Raw genomic sequence first — 19,929 nt, 5'->3', positions numbered from 1 at the left:
GATTCTGAGGGACTGCCTATGATGATGAATCACCTTCAGCCTCACAGCCACCCGCCCCCACCCCAAGATGTCTGCACTCTTCAAATTCTGCCCTCTTGAGCATCCCTGAATATAACTGCTCAACCATCGGTGGCCGTGCCTTCAGCTGCCTGGGTCTCAAGCTCTGGAACTCCCTCCGTAAACCTCTCCGCCTCTCTACCTCTCTTTCCTCCTTTAAGACACTCCTTAAAACCTACGGGCCTAAAATTCAGTACCGCTGGAAAACTGGTGCTCCCCCCATCTTTTTGTGGTCATCAGCGCCGAAATTTTTTCGAGGCTGGGCCATCCCATATCAGCTCCAAAAGTGAACAAATGGGTTCCAGCACTAATGGCCCCTTCCAAAGTTGATTTTTCAGCAATGTGGCTGTCTTAATTTGAGTGTTATCACCACTGAGAAATTCAGCATGCAGGTAAGGGTTTCTAATGAGCCAGGGTTTGCAACAAGGCCCTGAGGGAGGAAGGAGTCTGGAAGGATGGCTGGTGTAAGAGGTGTAAGGAGAGCCAACAGGTTCACTGATATGGAGCTGGAGACACTGATGGACGGTGTGGAGGACAGAAGAAGAATATTGTTTCTTGACGTGGGAAAACCTGGCAGACAGGCAGTACATAATGCATGGAGGGAGATTGCAGGGAAGGTGTCAGGCACCGCCATATATGTGAGAATGCACCCTCCCAGGAGGGTGCTGGCCAGTCTGAACCCGGCCATTCCAGGGTGGCGACGGGGATCCTCCTCCTCCTCCTGCGCCTCCTCCTCCTCCTCAGGTGGTGCTGTTGCTCGACCTCCAGCGGCTGTCCCCTCATGATGGCCAGGTTGTGCAGCAGGCAGCAGACCACGACGATTATGGAGACACATTGAGGAGAGTACTGCAAGGTGCCACCAGCGCGGACCAGGAACCGGAACCACTGCTTGAGGATGCCTATGCACTGCCCGATGATGCACCTGCTGGCACAATGAGCATCATTGTATACATGCTCTGGTGCTGTCCTGGGTTTCTGCAGTGGCGTGAGCAGCCAAGTGGACAGGGGAATATCCCTTGTCCCCAAGCAGCAACCGCAATCCTGATTCGGGCCGGTGAAGAGGGCGGGCACACTGGTCTGGCGCAGAATGAACGAATCATGGCTGCTGCCTCCTTTACCCGTCGTCTGTCTGCACGGTGCTGATGGCGACACCTTCTCCTGCGTGCCGCCCTGCTTCTGATCAGGTGTACCAGGTGTTGCCCTCCCAACACTCCTCCCATCCTCAGGGTGAACCCTGCCAAGCAGGTCTCTGCAGCCCACAGGACTCCACTAAAGACGTGCGTGTGCTTCTTAATGAATACTTTGCATCTGTCTTCACAAAAGAGTGGGACGATGCAGACATTGTAGTTAAGGAGGAAGTGTGTGAAATATTGGATGAGATAAACATTGTGGCTAGAATTTTGAAGTTTCTGTCCCGTCCAGAGTGAGAAGGGGGCCTGATGGGCCGTGGGATCCCGGACGTCTGGGTTTCCCCGCACGTTGTGGAGTCACGATGAGGTTTCCTGCATGGAAGCCTGGCTGATTGACAGGCTGGCTTCCAGTCGGGTGGGGAATGCTGGACAAGAGGCTGCCACAAACAGGTAGGTGCGAGCCGGAAGGGGTGGTTCTAAGCCCAACGGGGTGGGGGGGGAGTTCCGAGCCCGGGGTGGGATGGTCCGATCCCTGAGGATGGGTCCGATCCCTGACCCCGGGGGGGGGGGGGGCGGAGGTGGTATTTGTATCTGCCGGGCTGATTGTGGGGGAGCTTAGGGACCAGGAGGAAGCATCCCTGCTCTCCCTTGCCCTCAAGGATTGTTCCCCGAGGCAGTGACCGGGAATCTCAAGGCCTAGGATCCCCAGCTGGGCACTGCTAAACCTACACAGCAGGTTAAATCAGAGGCATCAGGGCCTCACTATGATACTTAAAGTGCCACCGCCTCCTGGCAGTGGGTTGGCTCTCCGCCACCTGGCCCGCATCCATTAAACCCGGAAGTGGACAGGTTGGAGGCGGGTTGGGATCAGGATTTAGATTTTTAAAACTTTAACCTTGTCTCCCCAGACCCCCCAACTCTGCACCCAACACACCTGTTTTCTCAGGTTAAATTCCCCCACTGACAGAGGAAAGATTAAGGGGTTTAATATCCTTGAAAGTAGATAAATTCCAAGACCCAGATGAAATGTATCTCAGGCTGTTAAGAGAAGCACGGGAGGAAATAACAAGGGCTCAGACTATCATTTTACAATCCTCTGTGGCTACAAGTGTGGTGCTGGAGGATTGGAGTACTGCTACTGTTGTACCGCTGTTCAAAAAGGGAGAATAGGATAGACCGAGTAATTACAGGCCAGTCAGCCTAACCTCCATGATGGGAAAATTATTGCTAAAAGTTCTGAGGGACAGTAGTAATTGTCATTTAGAAAGGCATGGATTAATCAAGTAAGTCAGCATGGATTTGTTAAAGGAAGTCATGTCAGACTAACTTGATGGAATTTTTTGAGGGAGTAACAAGGAGTGTCAATGAGGGAAGCATGCTTGATATAGTTTACATGGATTTTAGCAAATGCTTTTGACAAGGTCCCAATTGGCAGACTGCTCAGAAAAGTACAAACCCATGGGATCCAGGGCAAAGTCGCAAGTTGGGTCCAAAATTGGCTCAGTGACAGGATGCAAAGGGTAGTGGTTGATGTGTGTTTTTGTGACTGGAAGGCTGTTTCCAGTGGGATTCCACAGGGCTCAGTACCAGGTCCCTTGCTTTTTGTGGTATATTAATGATTTAGACTTCAATCATGATTAAGACGTTGCATTTAGGGTTAGGGTTAGATGCAGCTGATACAAAAATTGGCCGTGTAGTTGATAGTGAGGACGAAAGCTGTAGATTGCAGGAAGATAGCAATGGACTGGTCAGGTGGTCAGAAAAGTGGCAAATGGAATTCAATCCAGAGAAGTGTGAGGTAATGCATTGGGGAAGGGCTAACAAGATATGGACTATACAATAAATAGTAGGATTCTGAGAAATGTAAAGGAACAGAGGGACCTTGGAGTGCATGTCCACAGATCCCTGAATCTAGCAGGCCAGGTAGATAAGGTGGTTAAGGAGGGGGTATACTGGACATTTGCCTTTATTAGCCGAAGCATAGAATATAAAAGCAGGGACGTTACGCTAGAATTATATAAAACACTAGTTAGACCATAGCAAGCGTATTGCGTACAGTTCTGATCACCACATTACAGGAAAGATGTGATTGCACTAGAGAGGATGGAGAGGAGATTTATGAGGATGTTGCCTGGATGGGAGAATTTTAGCTAGGAAGAAAGATTGGATAGGCTGGGGTTGTTTTCTTTGGAACAGAGGAGGCTGAGGGGAGATTTAATTGAAGTGTATAAAATTATGAGGGGCTTGGATAGAGTGGATGGATAAGGACCTATTTCCCTTAGCAAAGAGGTCAATGACCTGGGGCACAGATTTAAAGTAATTGGTAGAAGGTTTCGAGGGGAGTTGAGGAAAACTATTTTCACCCAGGTGTGGTGGGGGTCTTGAACTCACTGCCTGAAAGGATGGTAGAGGCAAAAACCCTCATCACTTGAAGTGCCATAACCTACAGGGCTACGGACCAAGAGCTAGAAAGTGGGATTAGGCTGGATTTCTCTTTTCCGGCCGGCACAGACACGATAGGCTGAATAGCTCCTTCTGTGCTGTAAACATCTATGATTCTATGATTCTATTTTACCTGAGCCAAGGGGACAAACATATTAGAAGGTTAAATGCATGGCTCAAAGAGTGGTGTGTGAGACAGGAGTTTTGCTTCATGGGGCACTGGCACCCATACTGGGGAAAGAGGGAGCTGTTCCACTGGGATGGACTTCACTTAAAGCGGGCTGGGATCGGTGTCCTGCCGAATTGAGTAACTAGGGCGGTAGATAGGGCTTTATACTAATGAAGTGGGGCGGGGCGGGGGGTGTTTTGAAGGATTCAGAAAAGGATAAATTCAAAAGCAGTCATAGGCAGTCCCTCGAAATCGAGGAAGACTTGCTTCCACTCCCAAAGTGAGTTCTTTGACGGCTGAACAGTCCGATACGAGAGCAGTAAGAGAAATATCAAGGCTGTAGAACAGAGTCTCGATTGGGTAAAAATATTCAGAGTGGGACAGAAAAGGACAGAGAGCTTAACAAATGTAATAGGGCAGTAGTGATCAAGGCAAAATGAGGGAAAAATAGAAAAAAGTTAAAGCCAAAGCCACTACATCTGAATGCACGAAGAATTTTCAAAATATAGTTGAATTACTAACACTGATAGAAATAAACGGGTTTGATCTAATAACCATTACGGAGACATGTTTGCAGGTTGAATTGGGAACTAGATATTCCAGAATACTTGACTTTTAGAAGAGATCGGCAAAATTGAGAAGGAGGGACGGTAGGCCTGATAATAAAGGCTGGGATAAACACAGTGCAGAGAAAGGATTTTAGCTCGGAAAAATAGGATGTCGAATTGCTTTGAGTGGAACTAAAACAACAAGTGGTAGAAAACACTGGTAGGAGTAGTTAACAGTAGTTGTAGTGTTGGGCACGGTATAAATCAGGAAATTAGAGGTGCGTGTTACAAAGGTAATACAGTACTCATGGGGGCCTTTAATTTTCGCATAGACTGGGCAAACCAAATTTGCAATATTAGTGCGGAGGACAGGTTCATGGAATGCATTGAAAATAGTTTTCCAGAGCAGTATGTCAAGGAACCAACTAGGGAACAGGCTATTTTAGATCTAGTATTGTGCAATGAGAAAGGGTTAATTAATAACCTTGTAGTAAAGGAGCCTCTGGGGAAGAGTGATCATAATATAATAGAATTTTACATTGAATTTGAAACGAGGGTCTTAAATCTGAACAAAGCAAACTACATAGGTATGAGGGGCATGTTGGCTAAGGTAGATTGCAAAACTAGATGAAAAGATGTGACAGTACATAAGCAATGGCAAACATTTAAAGAAACAATTCATAATTTGCAACGAATATACAATCCCTTAACTGATTAAAAAAACCCACGGGAAACTTGGTCCAACTGTAGCTAATGAGGGAAGTTAGTGTTAGATTGAAGAAAGAGGTTATTAATGTTGCCAAAAAGAGTAGCAAGCTGGAGAATTTGGAGGATTTTAGAATTCCGCAAAGGAGCACCATGAGAGTGTGAGAGTAAACTAGCGAGAGACATATAAACAGATTGTAAAAGCTTCTATAGGTATGTAAAAAGGAAGAGATTAGCAAAAGTAAACATGGGTCCCATACAGGCAGAGACAGGAGAAATTATAATGGGAAATAAAGAAATGGCAGAGACAGTAAACAAATACTCATGGAAGAAGACACAAAAAAATTCTGGAAATAGTGGTGAACCAAGGGTCTAGTGAGAATGGGGAACTTAAAGAAATTAATATTAGTAAAGAAATACTACTGGAGAAATTAATGGGACAAAAAAACGACAAATCCCCTGGGCCTGATAGCTTATTTCCTAGGGTTTTAAAAGAGGTGGCTACAGAGATAGTGGATGCATTGGTTTTGATATTCCAGAATTCTCTAGATTCTAGAAGGGCCCCTGCGGTTTGGAAGGTAGCAAATGTAACCCCGCTATTCAAGATAGGAGGGAGAAAGAAAACAGGGAACTATAGATTAGTTAGCCTGACATCAGTAGTAGGGAAAATGATAGAATCTATTATTAGCGATGTGGTAACTGGGCGGTTTCCTAATTGCTTGCTGTACCCACATGTTAACTTTCAGTGATTCGTGTCCAAGGGCACCCAGGTCCCTCTGAACATCAACACTTCCCAATCTCTCACCATTTAAAAAGTACTCTGCTTTTCTATTTTGCTACCAAAGTGGATAACTTTACATTTTTCCACATCATATTCCATCTGCCACCTTATCCCCCAATCACTTACCCTGTCCATATCCCTTTGCAGCCTCTTTGCGTCCTCCTCACAACTTATTTTCCCACCTAGCTTTGTACCGTCAGCAAACGTGGATAGATTACACTCCGTCCCCTCATCCAAGTCATTGATATAGATTATAAATAGATGAGGCCTAATCAATGATCCTTGTGGTATCCCACTAGTTACAGCCTGCCAACAATCTATTTGTTCCTACTCTCTGTTTTTTGTCCATTAACCAATCCTCAATCCATGCTAGTATATTACCCCCAATCCCATGAGTCTTAATTTCATGCAATAACCTCGTGTGTAGCACTTTATTGAATGCTTTCTGAAAATCCAAAAACACCACATCCACACTATATCCACCATGAAATGATCCAGATATGCTTTCACTAATGCACCCTTACCTCATCCCTTTAATTAGCATGGACTTTTCCTGTGTTACATAAGAACATAAGAAATAGGAACAGGAGTAGGCATTATGGCTCCTCAAGCTTGCTCCGCCATTTAATACGATCATGGCTGATCCGATCATGGACCCAGGTCCACTTTCCTGCCCACTCCCCATAACCCCTTATTCCCTTATCTCTCTGTCTCATATCAAAAAGAATATTTATTTTGCCAATCAGCATTCTAGACCAATGAAACTGGATGACCTGTGGAATCTCAGTCACTGCCACACCAGTATCCCTTGCCTTGGTCCAGAATCTGCACATTGTCTACAGCAAAAACGTTTGAGCCGTTATTTTATGCTATGTAAAGATGGGAGCAGAACAAATAAAACGTGAAACATACGTGCAGTCAATAAATTCTAAAGTCCCAACTTACTTACCATTTAATGTAATGGATGTATACTACCTGAAATGGATACAACTGTCTGTGGTAAAATTCTGAAAGCTATTTTCAGCCCTTAGGGACCAGTAAAATGCATTTTAAGATCAATAGAAAAAGGCCTTCAATTATATACTGCTTAATGTCTGTCTGAGCATTGACTGAATCTCTTAATTAGAACCTATTTGGGTGAAGTATAGTTCATGCAGCCAGGATGCTGTACCTCCAGTACCACTTTAAAGTCTGAGGCATGTAGTGCATGACAGGACATAGACCAGCAGAGGATGGAGATATGTAGAATAAATGCTCTCTTGTGCGTATAAGTACGAAAAAATCTAAACCTCATCTAATAGCCTTCTAATAAATCATCACAGTATAAACTACATATCTACAGTGGACACACTTTCGCCTTTCCCAATAAAAATGAGGATGATAGAAATTAAAAGTTGACCACCTAAAGCTCGTATTAGCTCATATTTCCATTCTGATTTACTGCACATGTTTGTTTTTGTATCCTACAGCTATATCCTGCACAGTAATATTTAATTGTGGGGTAGATTATATAGAGAATATATAGTGGATAGCTGGGAGGGAGGATGGATCACTATCAAGGAGTTCAGCTCATGTTGCTAATTGTGAGAACTGAGGTGAGTTTACTACCTGGAGATTATTGTCTCAAGGCTATTATTTCCTACTATATTTTGGACTCAGTAGAGTAGTTGTATCTCCCTTTGCTTCAGTGTTAGCTGTGGCTCTGTGGGTAGCACACTCGCCTCTGAGTCTAAAGGTTGTGGGTTCAACATAAATCTAGGCTGACACTCCAATGCAATGCTGAGGGAGTGCTGCACTGTCAGAGGTGCTGTCTTTCAGATGAGATGTTAAACAGAGGCCCCATCTGCCCTCTCAGGTGGACGTAAAAGATCTCATGGTACTATTTCGAAGAAGAGCAGCGGAGTTATCCCTGGTGTCCTGGCCAATATTTATCCCTCAATCAACATAACAAAAACAGAGTATCTGGTTATTATCACATGGGAGTTTGCTGTGTGCAAGTTGGTTGCTGCGTTTCCCACATTAGCACAGTGACTGCACTCCAAAAGTACTTCATTGGCTGTAAAATGCTTTGAGATGTCTGGTGGTCATGAACGGCACTATATAAATGCACATCTTTCTTTTTCTTCCTTTTGTTGATGGTGGGGACAGCAAAGACGAGGATACCTGATGTGTTGGTGTGCGATGACACCCTCACTGAAATATTAGGAATTACGATATCATAACTAAGTTTCCACACTTGTGATACCTCCAAACTGACTTCTACCTTGCTGGTCTTCCAAGTCTCATGTATACAAACTCCAATTGTTCCAAAACTCTGCCACCTGCATTCTGCCCAGCAGCCAGCAGCCCTCTCCCCCTCCCCTCTCCCCTCGCCCCCCACCCCCCTCCCCCCCACCCCACCATGTTCGCCAATCACCCTTGGCTCCCTGTCCCCCAGTGCTCTGAACTCAAAGTCCTCGTCTTCATTTACAAGCTCCTTTCTGACCTCACCCCATCCTGCCTCTGCAACCTTCTCTAGACCCATATCCCAGCTCAAGCTCTTTCGTCCAAAATGAATTAATAAGATGACCAAAATTAATTCATAATCTGACAGCAAGGAAGCATCTTGCAAACAGCGACCATAGCACAATAGAGTTTGACATTAAGTTCGAGAAGGAGAAAGATCACACACATATCCAAGGTTTTAAATTTAAATAAAGCTGATTTTGAAGGATTGAGATATAAACTGAAAATGTGAAACTGGGCTGAGCTGCTAACAGGTAAACCTACAGAAAAACAGTGGGAGTTATTCAAAGAAGTACTTACTACAATGCAATATGCAAGACATACCCCATAAAAGCAAAAGTTCCACTTATACAGTCAAATAGCCACGGTCAATGTATGAGATAAGACAGTATAAAACTAATGGTCATGGCTTACACAAATGCCAAGAAAAGTGGTAATCGAGCAGACTGGGAGAAATATAGAAAGCAACAAATGGACACAAAACCAGTGCTGCACAAAGGGAATACGAAAAAAAGCTTGCAAGTAGTAAGGTGTAAAAGTTTTCATAATTATATTAATAGTAATAGAGTGGTTAAGGAAGATGTGGGCACATTAAAGACAGACGAATGCGATACTATAATAGACAACAAGTTAACGGTAGGTTTATTAAACATTTCAACAGCAGAGGAAGAGGATAAAGGAAAAAAACTAAAAATAAATCAAGGGGAGTAACTGACTGGATTCAATATAAGTAACAAAATGGTAATGGAGAAAATAAGGGGACTTAAATCTTCAGGATCGAATGGTTTCCACCCCAGGGTAGTAAAAACAGTGGATGAGGAAATTACAGAAATGTTAGCATAATCTTTCAAAGCCCACTTGATTCAGGAACTGTGCCATTAAATTGGAAATGTGCTAATGTCATTATATTTTTTAAGAAGTGTGTGAGAGAGAAACCAGGTAACTGCAGGCCTGGCAGCTTCATCTCAGTTGTGGGGATAGAGTGACTGAGCACTTGAATAATGAGCTGATGAGAGAAAGCCAAAATGGCTTTGTTACGGGTAAGTCATGCTTGACTAATATGGTTGATTTTTTTGAGCAGGTCACTAGTAAGGTAAATAAGAGAATGTTTATGGATGTTACCAACATAGGCTTTCAGAAGGCATTCAATAAAGTTCTACACAAGAGAATATTGGCAAAAATGAGAAGCGCGGGATTGAAGGCCACCTTTTGACATGGGTTGAAACTTGATTGGGAGATAGAAAACAGAGAGTGGGGATAAAAGGTATGTACTCAGATTGTCAGGATGTGACAAGTGGCAGCCCCCAGGGATCTGTTCTGGGGCCTCAAATTTTCACTATATTTATTAATGACTTGGATAAAGGAATGGAGAGTTGTATATCTAAGTTTGCAGGTGACCTAAGTTAGGAAGGACAGTAAGTATTGCAGATGGGAGCAAAGGGACAAGAACAGATTAAGTGAATGGGTAAAACTGTGGCAAATGGAGTTCAATGAGGGCAAGTGTGGGTCACCCACTTTGGACCCAAGAACAAAAAATCTGAGTATTGTCTAAATGGTGTTAAACTAGGGATGGTAGAGACACAAAGAGATTTGGGGAGTCAAGCTCCACTCCAGGGCTTCAGCACTAAAAGCTAATTGACAGGTACAGAAAGCAAGCAAAAAGGCTAATGGAATCTCGGCCTTTATCTCAAGGGAGCTGGAATACAAAGTTATGCTTCAGTTGTAGAGAGCGTTGGTCACACCCGATCTGGAGTACTGTGTTTAGTTTTGGGCACTGCACCTCAGGAAGGATATATTGGCCATACAGGGGTTGGAGCGCAGGTTCGCCAGAATGATACCATTAGTGAGTTAAATTATGAGGACAGGATGAATAAATTTGTTTCGTATTCCCTTGAATAAGGAGATCGAGGCGGAATCTGATCAAAGTGCTTAAAATGTTAAAAGGATTTGATAGTGTAGATATGGAGAAACAATTTCCGTTGGTTGGGAAATCAAGAACACGTGGGTATGATCTTAAGATTAGAGCCAGGCTATTCATGAGCTAAATCAGGAAACACTTTTTCATACAAAGGGTGGTGGAAATTTTTAATTCTCTCCCTCAAAAGGCTGTGGATGAAAGAAAAAGAAAGGCTTGGATCTATATAGCGACTTTCATGACCACTGGACGTCTCAAAGCGCTTTACAGACAATGAAGTACTTTTGAAGTGTAGTCACTGTTGTAATGTGGGAAACGCAGCAGCCAACTTGCGCACAAGCAAGCTCCCACAAACAGCAATGTGATAATGACCAGATAATCTGTTTTTTTTGTTAAGTTGATTGAGGGATAAATATTGACCAGGACACCGGGGATAAATCCCCTGCCCTTCTTCAAAATAGTGCCATGGGATCTTTTATCCCCACTTGAGAGAGCAGGTAGGGATGGTAAGACAATTGGTGCTTTCACAGCTAAGGTAGATAAATTTTTGTTAGGTAAGGGTATCAAGGGAAGTGGACCAGCGGTGGAAAAATTGAGTTAAGATAAAGATCAGCCATTGAACTGTGGAACAGGCCCAAAGGCCTGTTCTTTATGTTACTATGTTAATATGTCCTCTGATTCTGGTCTCCTGTGCAAACCTTCCTCCTTTTGTTCCATCAGCATGATCACAGAGAGAGAGAGACTTCTAAAGATGGGGATGTAAACAGTATGGTTTATGGTAGGAGTTCTGCACATTAGGGCTAAAATGGCTGAAGGACAGCCTGCTGAATACTCATCCTTCAACCAACAACACCAAACCAGATTAACTGGTTATTTATCTCATTTGCTGTTTGTGGGACCTTGCTGCACAAATAAGCTGCTGTGTTTGCCCACATAACAACAGTGACCAGACTTCAGGAATAATTCATTGGCTGTGGAGCACTTTGTAACAACCTGTATACATAAAAGGTGCTATATAAATGCAAGTTCTTCTTCAAAACATCAAATTGTCCCCTCTTTATTTAAAGAATCATAGGGCCCGAACTTGGTGGAAGCTAAGTTCTGCCCAAGTGCCGCCCAAAGGACTGCCGAGATACCTGACGGTACTTTGGGCATAAAAGTTCTTGAAAGAACGCCCGGCAGCAAAAAAGGGACTTATGCCGTGAATCTGGGTAGCAGCAGGCGGGAGCTCCCAATCTCGGCAGCAAATGCAATCCTCGCCTAAGTGCCGCCGAGGATTGAGTCAGGCCCAGGGAGAGGGGAGCAGATAAAAATTAAAACTTACACAAAAAATCCACTGGAAGACCTTCAGGGAACCCCATACACATAAATAGCTGGGAAAAAAAGAAGTTCACTCACCTTTTTTTGCAGTCTTCATACTTACCGCTGAGGTTAGACCTGCCTCCACGCGGGGGTCCTTCCCCCCGCTGTCGCCGACTCCGTCCCAGAGGAATCTGCCAGTTCGGTGGGTGGGAGGTCACTTACGCCCCTTGTGCACTAGTGGCCGTCAGCGGGCGGTTCCCAGCGGTCCTCCCCTCCCACCGGCGGGAGGCCCACTGGAAACTGGCCCAAAAAATCTCAGCGGCAGACGGCGGCTGCGGACCCGGTAAGGCCACCCAGTTCGGGCCCAGTGAATCATAGAATCATAGAAATTTACAGCACAGAAGGAGGCCATTTCGGCCCATCGTGTCCGTGCCAGCTGACCAAGAGCTATCCAGCATAATCCCACTTTCTAGCTCTTGGTCTGTAACCCTGTTGGTTACGGCACTTTAAGTGCATATCCAAGTATCTTTAAAATGTGGTGAGGGGTTCTGCCCTTACCATTCTTTCAGGCAGTGACTTCCAAACCCCCACCAATCTCTGGGTGAAGAAATTTCTCCTCATATCTCCTCTAAACCTCCCCCCCATTACTTTAAATCAATGCCCCCTGGTTGTTGACCCCTTTGCCAAAGGAAACAGGTACTTCCTATCCACTCTGTCCAGGTCCCTCATAATTTTATACACATCAATTAGGTCTCCCCTCAGCCTCCGCTGTTCCAAAGAAAACAGACCCAGCATCTCCAATCTTTCCTCATAGCCAAAATTCTCCAGTCCAGGCAACATTCTTGTAAATCTCCTGTGCACCTTTCCAGTGCAATCACATCTTTCCTGTAATGTGGTGACCAGAACTGCACACAGTACTCCAGCTGCGGCCTAACCAGTGTTTTATATAGTTCAAGTATAACCTCTTTGCTCTTGTATTCCATGCCTCGACTAATAAAGGCAAGTATTCCATATGTATTCTTAACCACCTTATCTACCTGGCCTGCTACCTTCAGGGATCTATGGACCTGGACTCCAATGTCCCTTTGTTCCTCTTCACTTTTCAGTGTCATACTATTTAATGTGTATTCCCTGGCCTTGTTAGACCTCCCTAAATGCATTACCTCACACTTATCCGGATTGAATTCCATTTGCCACTATTCTGCCCACCTGACCAGTATATTGATATCTTCCTCCAGTCCACAGCTTTCTTCTTCATTATCAACCACACAGCCTATTTTAGTGTCATCTTCAAACTTCTTAATCATGCCCCCAACATTCAAGTCCAAGTCATTGATATATACCACAAAAAGCAAGGAAACCAACACTGAGCCCTGAGGAACCCCACAGGAAACAGCCTTCCAGTCACAAAAATACCCATCAACCATTACCCTTTGTTTCCTGCCCCTGAGCCAATTTTGGATCCAACTTGCCACTTTGCTCTGGATCTCATGGATTATTACTTTCGTGACAAGTCTGCAATGTGGGACCTTTTCAAAAGCTTTGCTAAAATCCATATACACTACATCATACGCATTGCCCTCATCGATTCTCCTGGTTACCTCCTCGAAAAATTCAATCAAATTAGTCAGACATGACCTTCCCTTAACAAATCCATGCTAACTGTCCTTGATTAATCCATGTCTTTTCAAATGAAGATTTATCCTGTCCCTCAGAAATGTTTCCAATAATTTTCCCACCACTGAGGTTAGGCTGATTGGCCTGTAATTACTCGGTTTATCCCTTTCTCCCTTTTTAAACAAAGGTACAAAATTAGCAGTCCTCCAGTCCTCTGGCACCACCCCTGAAGCCAGAGAGGATTGGAAAATGATGGTCAGAGCCTCTGCCATTTCCTTTTTTGCTTCTCTTAACAGCCTGGGATACATTTCATCTGGGCCTGGGGATTTATCCACTTTCAAAGCTGCTAAACCCCTTAATATTTCCTCTCTCACTATGTTTATCTCATCTAATATTTCATGCTCCTTCTCCCTCATTGCAAAGTCTGCATCGCCACTCTCTTTTCTGAAAACAGATGCAAAGTATTAATTAAAAATCATACCCATGTCTTCTGCCTCCACACACAGATTCCCTTTATGGTCTCTAGTTAGCCTCTTGCTCTTAATGTATTTATAAAACATCTTTGGGTTTTCCCTGATTTTTCTTGCCAACATTCTTTCATGCTCTCTCTTTCCTTTCCTGATATATGTTTTAATTACATCCTTGCACTTCTTATACACTAGAGCTTCTGCAGTGTTGAGTTTTTGGTATCTGTCATAAGCTTCCCTTTTTTTCTTTATCTTACCCTTGACATCCAGGGTGCTCGAGATTTGTTAGCCCTATCCTTTTTTTAAGGGAACATTCTTACTCTGTACCCTCAAGATTGCCTCCGTGAATGCCTCCCACTGCTCTGACACTGATTTACCATCAAGTAGCCGTTTCCAGTCCACTTTGGCCAAATCCCATCTCAGCTCAGCAAAATTAGCTTTACTCCAATTGAGTACTTTTATTCCTGAACCCCCCTTTGTCCTTTTCCATAACTACCCTAAATCTTACTGAATTATGATCACTAGCACCAAAATGCTCTCTCACTGATACCCCTTCCACCTGCCCCTCTTCATTCCCCAAAACCAAGTCCAGAATAACCCCCTCCCTTGTTGGGCTTGTTACATACTGGCTAAAGCAGTTCTCCTGAATGCATTTTAGGAATTCCGCACCCTCTGTACCATTCACACTACCTTTTTCCCAATTAATAGAGTAGTTGAAATCCCCCACTATTACAGCTCTATAGTTTTGGCACTACGCAGCAATTTGCCCACATACTTGTTCTTCTAGCTCCCTCTGACTGCTTGGGGGTCTATAGTATACTCCCAGTGTTGACACTGACTCTACATTTCCAGTATTATTTTAAAGATATTCAGCATTTGCATTTTTTGTTTCTTTCCCCTTTTACAACAACTAGTATTTATAAAGTGACTTTCACAAAGAAAAATATCCCAAGTCACTTCACTGAAGTACATACAACGAGGCAAAAATCAACACCAAGCCAAGGAAGGAGGCATTAGGAAGGTGTGACTAAAAGCTTGGGCAAAGAGGTGGGTTTAATGAGGGCTCTTAAAGGAGAAGAGGGAGGTGGAGAGGCAGAAAGGTTTAGAGAGGCAATTCCAAAGAAGGGCGCCTAGAAGGTTGAAGGCACGGCTGCTAATGGTGGGCCAAAGGGACTGTGGGATGCACAAGAGGACAGTGTTGGAGGAATGCAGAGTTCTCCGAGGGTTGTACAGCTGGGGAAAGTCACAGAGGTGGGTAGAGGTGAGGCTGTGAAGGGATTTGGACATGAGGGTGAGCTCCTCTGGCCAGCCACTAACTGATACTGATTTGAGCGGCGCCGTACGCTCCAATCTGTTCAATTGCTGTACCGTATAGGACCCCAATTTGCATTTTAATTGGGTCTAATGGAGGGTGCAGGGGAACATTATCGTGGCCACAGTGGCGGGAGCAGAGTAAAGGTCAGTCTCCAGCATTTTCGGTGCCTGCTACCATCCCGTTTCTGTCGGGTGGGAAGTCTGAAAATTCAACGCTCTGACAAGGCATTACTTGTTGAAGGCATCAACCCAGAAAGTGCTGAAGCCCTGGAGGAGAGCTTGATTTCACAACCTTCAGAGGTGAGAAAGAGAGAAAGAAAGACTTGCATTTATATACCGCCTTTCATGGCCAAAGCACTTTTCAGTTAATGAAGTACTTTTTGAAGTACAATCACTGTTGTAATATGGGAAATGTGGCAGCCAATTAGCACACAGCAAGATCCCCCAAACAGCAATGTGATAATGACCAGATAATATATTTTAGTGATATTCGTTGAGGGATTGAGGGATAAACATTGGCCAGGTCACTGGGGAGAACTTCGATGCTCTTCTTTGAAATAGTGCCATTGGATTTTTAACATTCACCTGAGAAAGAAGACGGGGCCTTGGTGCAATGTTGATCTGAAGGATGGCACCTTCGTCAGTGCAGCACTCCCTACACTGAAGTACCAGCCTAGATTTTGTGCTCAAGTCACTGAATCAGTCAGATTCATGAATTGGAATGATGGATAAGAATGATTCAATGGAAGGTGAATTTACAGTTAGCTATACATCATACAGAGGCCAGAGATTGAAGATCTTCAGATAAACAAACTTATGTAATTACTTATACAGTTCCTTTCACAATAACTATAGACTGATTCACTCACATTATTGCTGGATACATTAAGGTGCTGCAAGTGTTTCAGATCACTGATCTCTTCACCTATAGTAGTCAAGTGATTATGGCTGAAGTCCAAGAATCGTAATTTGTGACATAAGAAAAGTTGTGTTGGAATGGTTTCAATTCTGTTATTATTGAGGTACAGGGTCTCCAGATTTGCTAATGTTCCAATTTGGACTGGTATGTATGCAATAGCATTGTGCCAAAGCTTCAGGCTATAAAGCCATTTCAGATGTTGGAAACTAATAATTTCTTCTATTGTCTTCAGCCTGTTTCCTTTCAGATCAATTTCTCGTAGATTGTACAAGCTAAAAATAGAATGCGGAATACGTTCCAGGTCACAGTTAAGGAGTTCAAGGTGAGTGAGGTGTATCATATTCTTCAGTGTATTGAACACAGTTAGTTTGGTACCTTCATTATCAATGGACAGTTTGTTTAAGGGGAGTCCTGAGCCAGTCACCACTGCTGGAATGTGAGAAAGACTATTTTTCAAGTATAGGACTTTCAAATTCTTTAGGTTCTCAAGTCCATTTATAGATGTAAAGTGGTTCTTTTCTATTTTTAAGTTACCAGTGAAATGAAGTTCTGTCAGATTCTTTAGATTAAATATCCAATGCGGAGCTTTATCCATATCAGTGAACTTGATGTGCAATGTTTGCAGATTTTCAGATAAACAACCGAGTGCCTGCGGATCCACTGTGGTTGATGTGTGGTAAATGTGCAACTCTTTAAGGTTGGTAAGCTGAGACATTGCTGCTAGGAATTTGGCTTCCGTTATGAGGTCCAGTTTTAGCACTTCAAGTTCTTTAAGTTCAAAAACAGCATCTGGGAGTCCACTTAACATGAACATAGACAACTCTACCTTGTCCTGAGAGTTTTTTTGCAGTTTATACCTTAATCTCTCTGCTGTCCACTCCAGGTTAAGGTTAATCTGTTTCAGCTTGTTTTCACTTACCTCTGAGAGGAAGACTGAAAATCGCTTCGAATAAAGGGGATCATACTGGTCCGATAAGTGAAGAATGAATGCAAAGTCATTTATAATGTCTGGAATATCTCTGTAGCTACTTTCCTCTCGAACAGTTTCAAAAGAATATTGCTTCAGTGAGCATCTGAACATCCAATACAGACTATAGACACTAAGAAACCCGTGTACCGCAACCAGTACTAAATAAAAAGATGCTAAGACTTTGAATATAGTTGCCAAGGAATGGACACAGTGATACTGCTGATATCCTGTAAACATCTGTATGTCAACCACGCAATCGATATCAAATTTCATCTCAATAATATAATAGGGGATATAAGTAATGATAACAATGAATAAAATGACTTTGATAATAATCTGTCTCATATACAATTTATAGATAATATCTTTTTCTTCAACATGTACTTTGAACTTCTTCACCTTTTCAAAAATAGCTTTTGCTTGCTCTCCCTCTTTTTGGTCCAGGATAGTTTTCTCGGCGGTGTCGGCGACATTAATCTCCATTCTGCTCTGTGCAGGCTTGTTGGACGACTCAAAGTTTAGAGAAGAATAAGATGTTTTGGACATGGCTTTGTTTTTGCGGTAAGGCTGCTTTTCGCCACTTATCTCAACTGCTTCGGACAAAGCCCGAGTGGTCCACGGGGAGTCGAAGCACTTATGAAGAATGGTGATGAAATGCTCAAGCCTCGAACTGGTGCTGGGATACTTGAACCAAAAGTTGCTGCAAATTAAAAAGAGCAGTGTCTGCCAGAGCACGAGATAGGGGAAGAACTTGGAAAACCAGTGAAGCTGCTTCTCATAACACACAGCATCAATGAAAGAATACTGCTGCCTGTCGAGATGGTTCTTTATCCCATTTGGAGTAAGAATAGTCGCATTTGTATTTGTATTTGCCGATGCACTAGAATTACTGTCCCAAGGGGACATGCAATAATTGTCGACAACCAACTTGCATGGAAGACATAGCATTTTATTATGAGCAATCTGAAGCGTTCCTCCTAGCAGAGCAATCAACAGCATCACCATGCTGATGTAGTGGCTAAAAACATCCCACCATGGCTTCAGTATGCGGTAGGCAGTCTGAGGATCTGTCAACCATTTGAATTCAGTCACTGTAAACATCCCTGTGACCTGTGGAGCGAAAGCAGAAAGAAACAAAAGTGTTTTCAAATAAAATGAGTTCAAATGATGAATTCACAGCAATGCCAATGGCCAAGGGTTGGCATCTGATTATGAGTGTGAGAGTTCAGATCCCATTGATTGATTGACATTCAGATTTAATTTACTCTCTCTGTTTGAGTTTTATCATTTCTGAGCTGGGTTTCTGCACACGTGTTTAAAAAGGGCTTCCCATTAGCATCGTTCAGTAGCCTCTGGATAAGCCTCCTGGCAAAAGGAGGTAACATAACAAACTGGAAGTGGGGAGTTAACAGGGGCAAAACACTTCATTTAAAGCATTCACTTGAAGGGAATTCTATCCTTGCACTGGAGATTTTGACAATTTCAAAAGTTAATTCTTCTTTAAAACTAGATTATTGGTTTAAAACTTTATCGTAGTTGCCTGGTAAAATAAACAAAAGATTTGACTGTGGTAACTATAATTTTAAACTCAAATTATATTTATGATCATTTCAGGAAATATAAATAAGAGTAATTTTTTTCAAATCCCCCAAATACTCATATTTTAAATACACAGCATTACAATCTCACAGGGGGAAAAACATGTGAGCTTCGCATCTGTCACATAAGAGTCTAAGTTAGAGTCTAAGGGGGAGAAATTCGATAGCACCCCACTTGGGGCGTTAACTTTTTTAATTTTGAAAATTTAGCGCTAGGCGCAATGGATTCTAAAGTTTTTCTAAATTGGGCTTTAGCGTCCCAGGAAGGAAGAGGGACGGCAAATCAAGCACTAATGACCTCAATGGGGCGCAACAATCAGAGTGGGACCGAATTTCAGGTTACTTGCATTCAGCAATCATCCTTCAATCCTTCACACTGGCTCATTCCAGCTCTTAAAGGGGAGGTTGCATCAATTTGCAACTGCCCGTTTTCAGCATTCCTGGAACTGAAGTCGACCTGAGAGCAAGTGAAACACATCATGGCTATGGCTGATCCCAATCCAAGTCCAAGGGGAGAGAGTTCATTGGTTCACTGACGTCACATTGGGGGCATTGGTGGGAGGAAGTGAAACAAATGAGGGAAGCCCTGTTCCTGGCAAGTGGAAGGAGGCCATTGCCCCAGGTTTTCAGGGCAACGTGGAGGGAAGTGGCACAGGAAGTCTCGGCCAGTAGTGTCATGGAACGTAGCTTGACACAGTATCATAAAAAATAAAACAACCTCAGTCAGGTGGTCAAGGTGAGTACATGCTTCAACAGGTCCTATATACAAGCAGCTGAACCTCAGTCTGTGCACACTGTGCAAAGCACCACATCCTCACCACTCACCCACTAATCATCTACACCTACTCAAACTCATATCCTCACCTCACGCCTTGCCTACATTCACAGCTATTCAATGACGGCAGGCTTATCTCCCAGACACATAGCTGGACTCTGACTCACACACATTCCTTTCTTTTGCAGGCCAAAATCGCACACAATAAGAGGGAGCAGCAGAGGACAGGCAGGGGTGAACCTCAGCTCCAGCAGCTCTCAGATCTGGAGGAGCGAGAGCTGCAGCAGGTGGTGAGCGCCGTGGCCGTTGGCCATGTCAACCCCGCTGAGGGAAACAACGTGATCTTCATCCCCTCTCATTCTCCCATCCCACTTCCCCCTCACATCAGAAGGCTCCTGATACTGTCTGCATTCCTTGCTCCCTTCCTGCCCCCTTGCCCTCACCTTAACGTGAATCTTCTGCCTTTATGCTTTCAGTTAATCAGCAACCAGATGAGCAGCCTGTCCCTGAGCCCCCCCACTGAGAGTGAGGCGGGAGAAAAGAAGGAGGACCCAAGCACCGTGTCACTGCATCGCTCACCCTCAGGCACCACCTCGGGGACTGGCACTACGCGATGGTTAGGGGCAAGCTTAGTAGAGGGGTCTGCACTGGGTGATACACCGGGGACGAGCGGGCTGCAGCAAGACCAAAGGGAAAGGGTAGTTCAGGGGCCAGC

General features: G+C 43.8%; 1 protein-coding gene across 1 annotated transcript in view; it reads right to left on the bottom strand.

The window, feature by feature from the left end:
• Nucleotides 1–17,942, bottom strand: part of LOC139268025 (volume-regulated anion channel subunit LRRC8B-like) — a 40,635-nt gene extending 22,693 nt beyond the window's left edge. Inside the window, exon 1 of the mRNA XM_070886001.1 lies at nt 15,822–17,942. Within this exon, the coding sequence (XP_070742102.1) occupies nt 15,822–17,942 (2,121 nt within the window). The remainder of the gene's footprint in view (nt 1–15,821) is intronic.
• Between the last annotated feature and the right edge of the window lie 1,987 nt (nt 17,943–19,929).

This window comes from Pristiophorus japonicus, chromosome 8 (genome assembly GCF_044704955.1).
Source record: "Pristiophorus japonicus isolate sPriJap1 chromosome 8, sPriJap1.hap1, whole genome shotgun sequence".
Taxonomy (NCBI): Eukaryota; Metazoa; Chordata; class Chondrichthyes; family Pristiophoridae; genus Pristiophorus; species Pristiophorus japonicus.
Note: the sequence above shows the minus strand (reverse complement) of the source record. Positions and strands in the feature narration are given on the sequence as shown.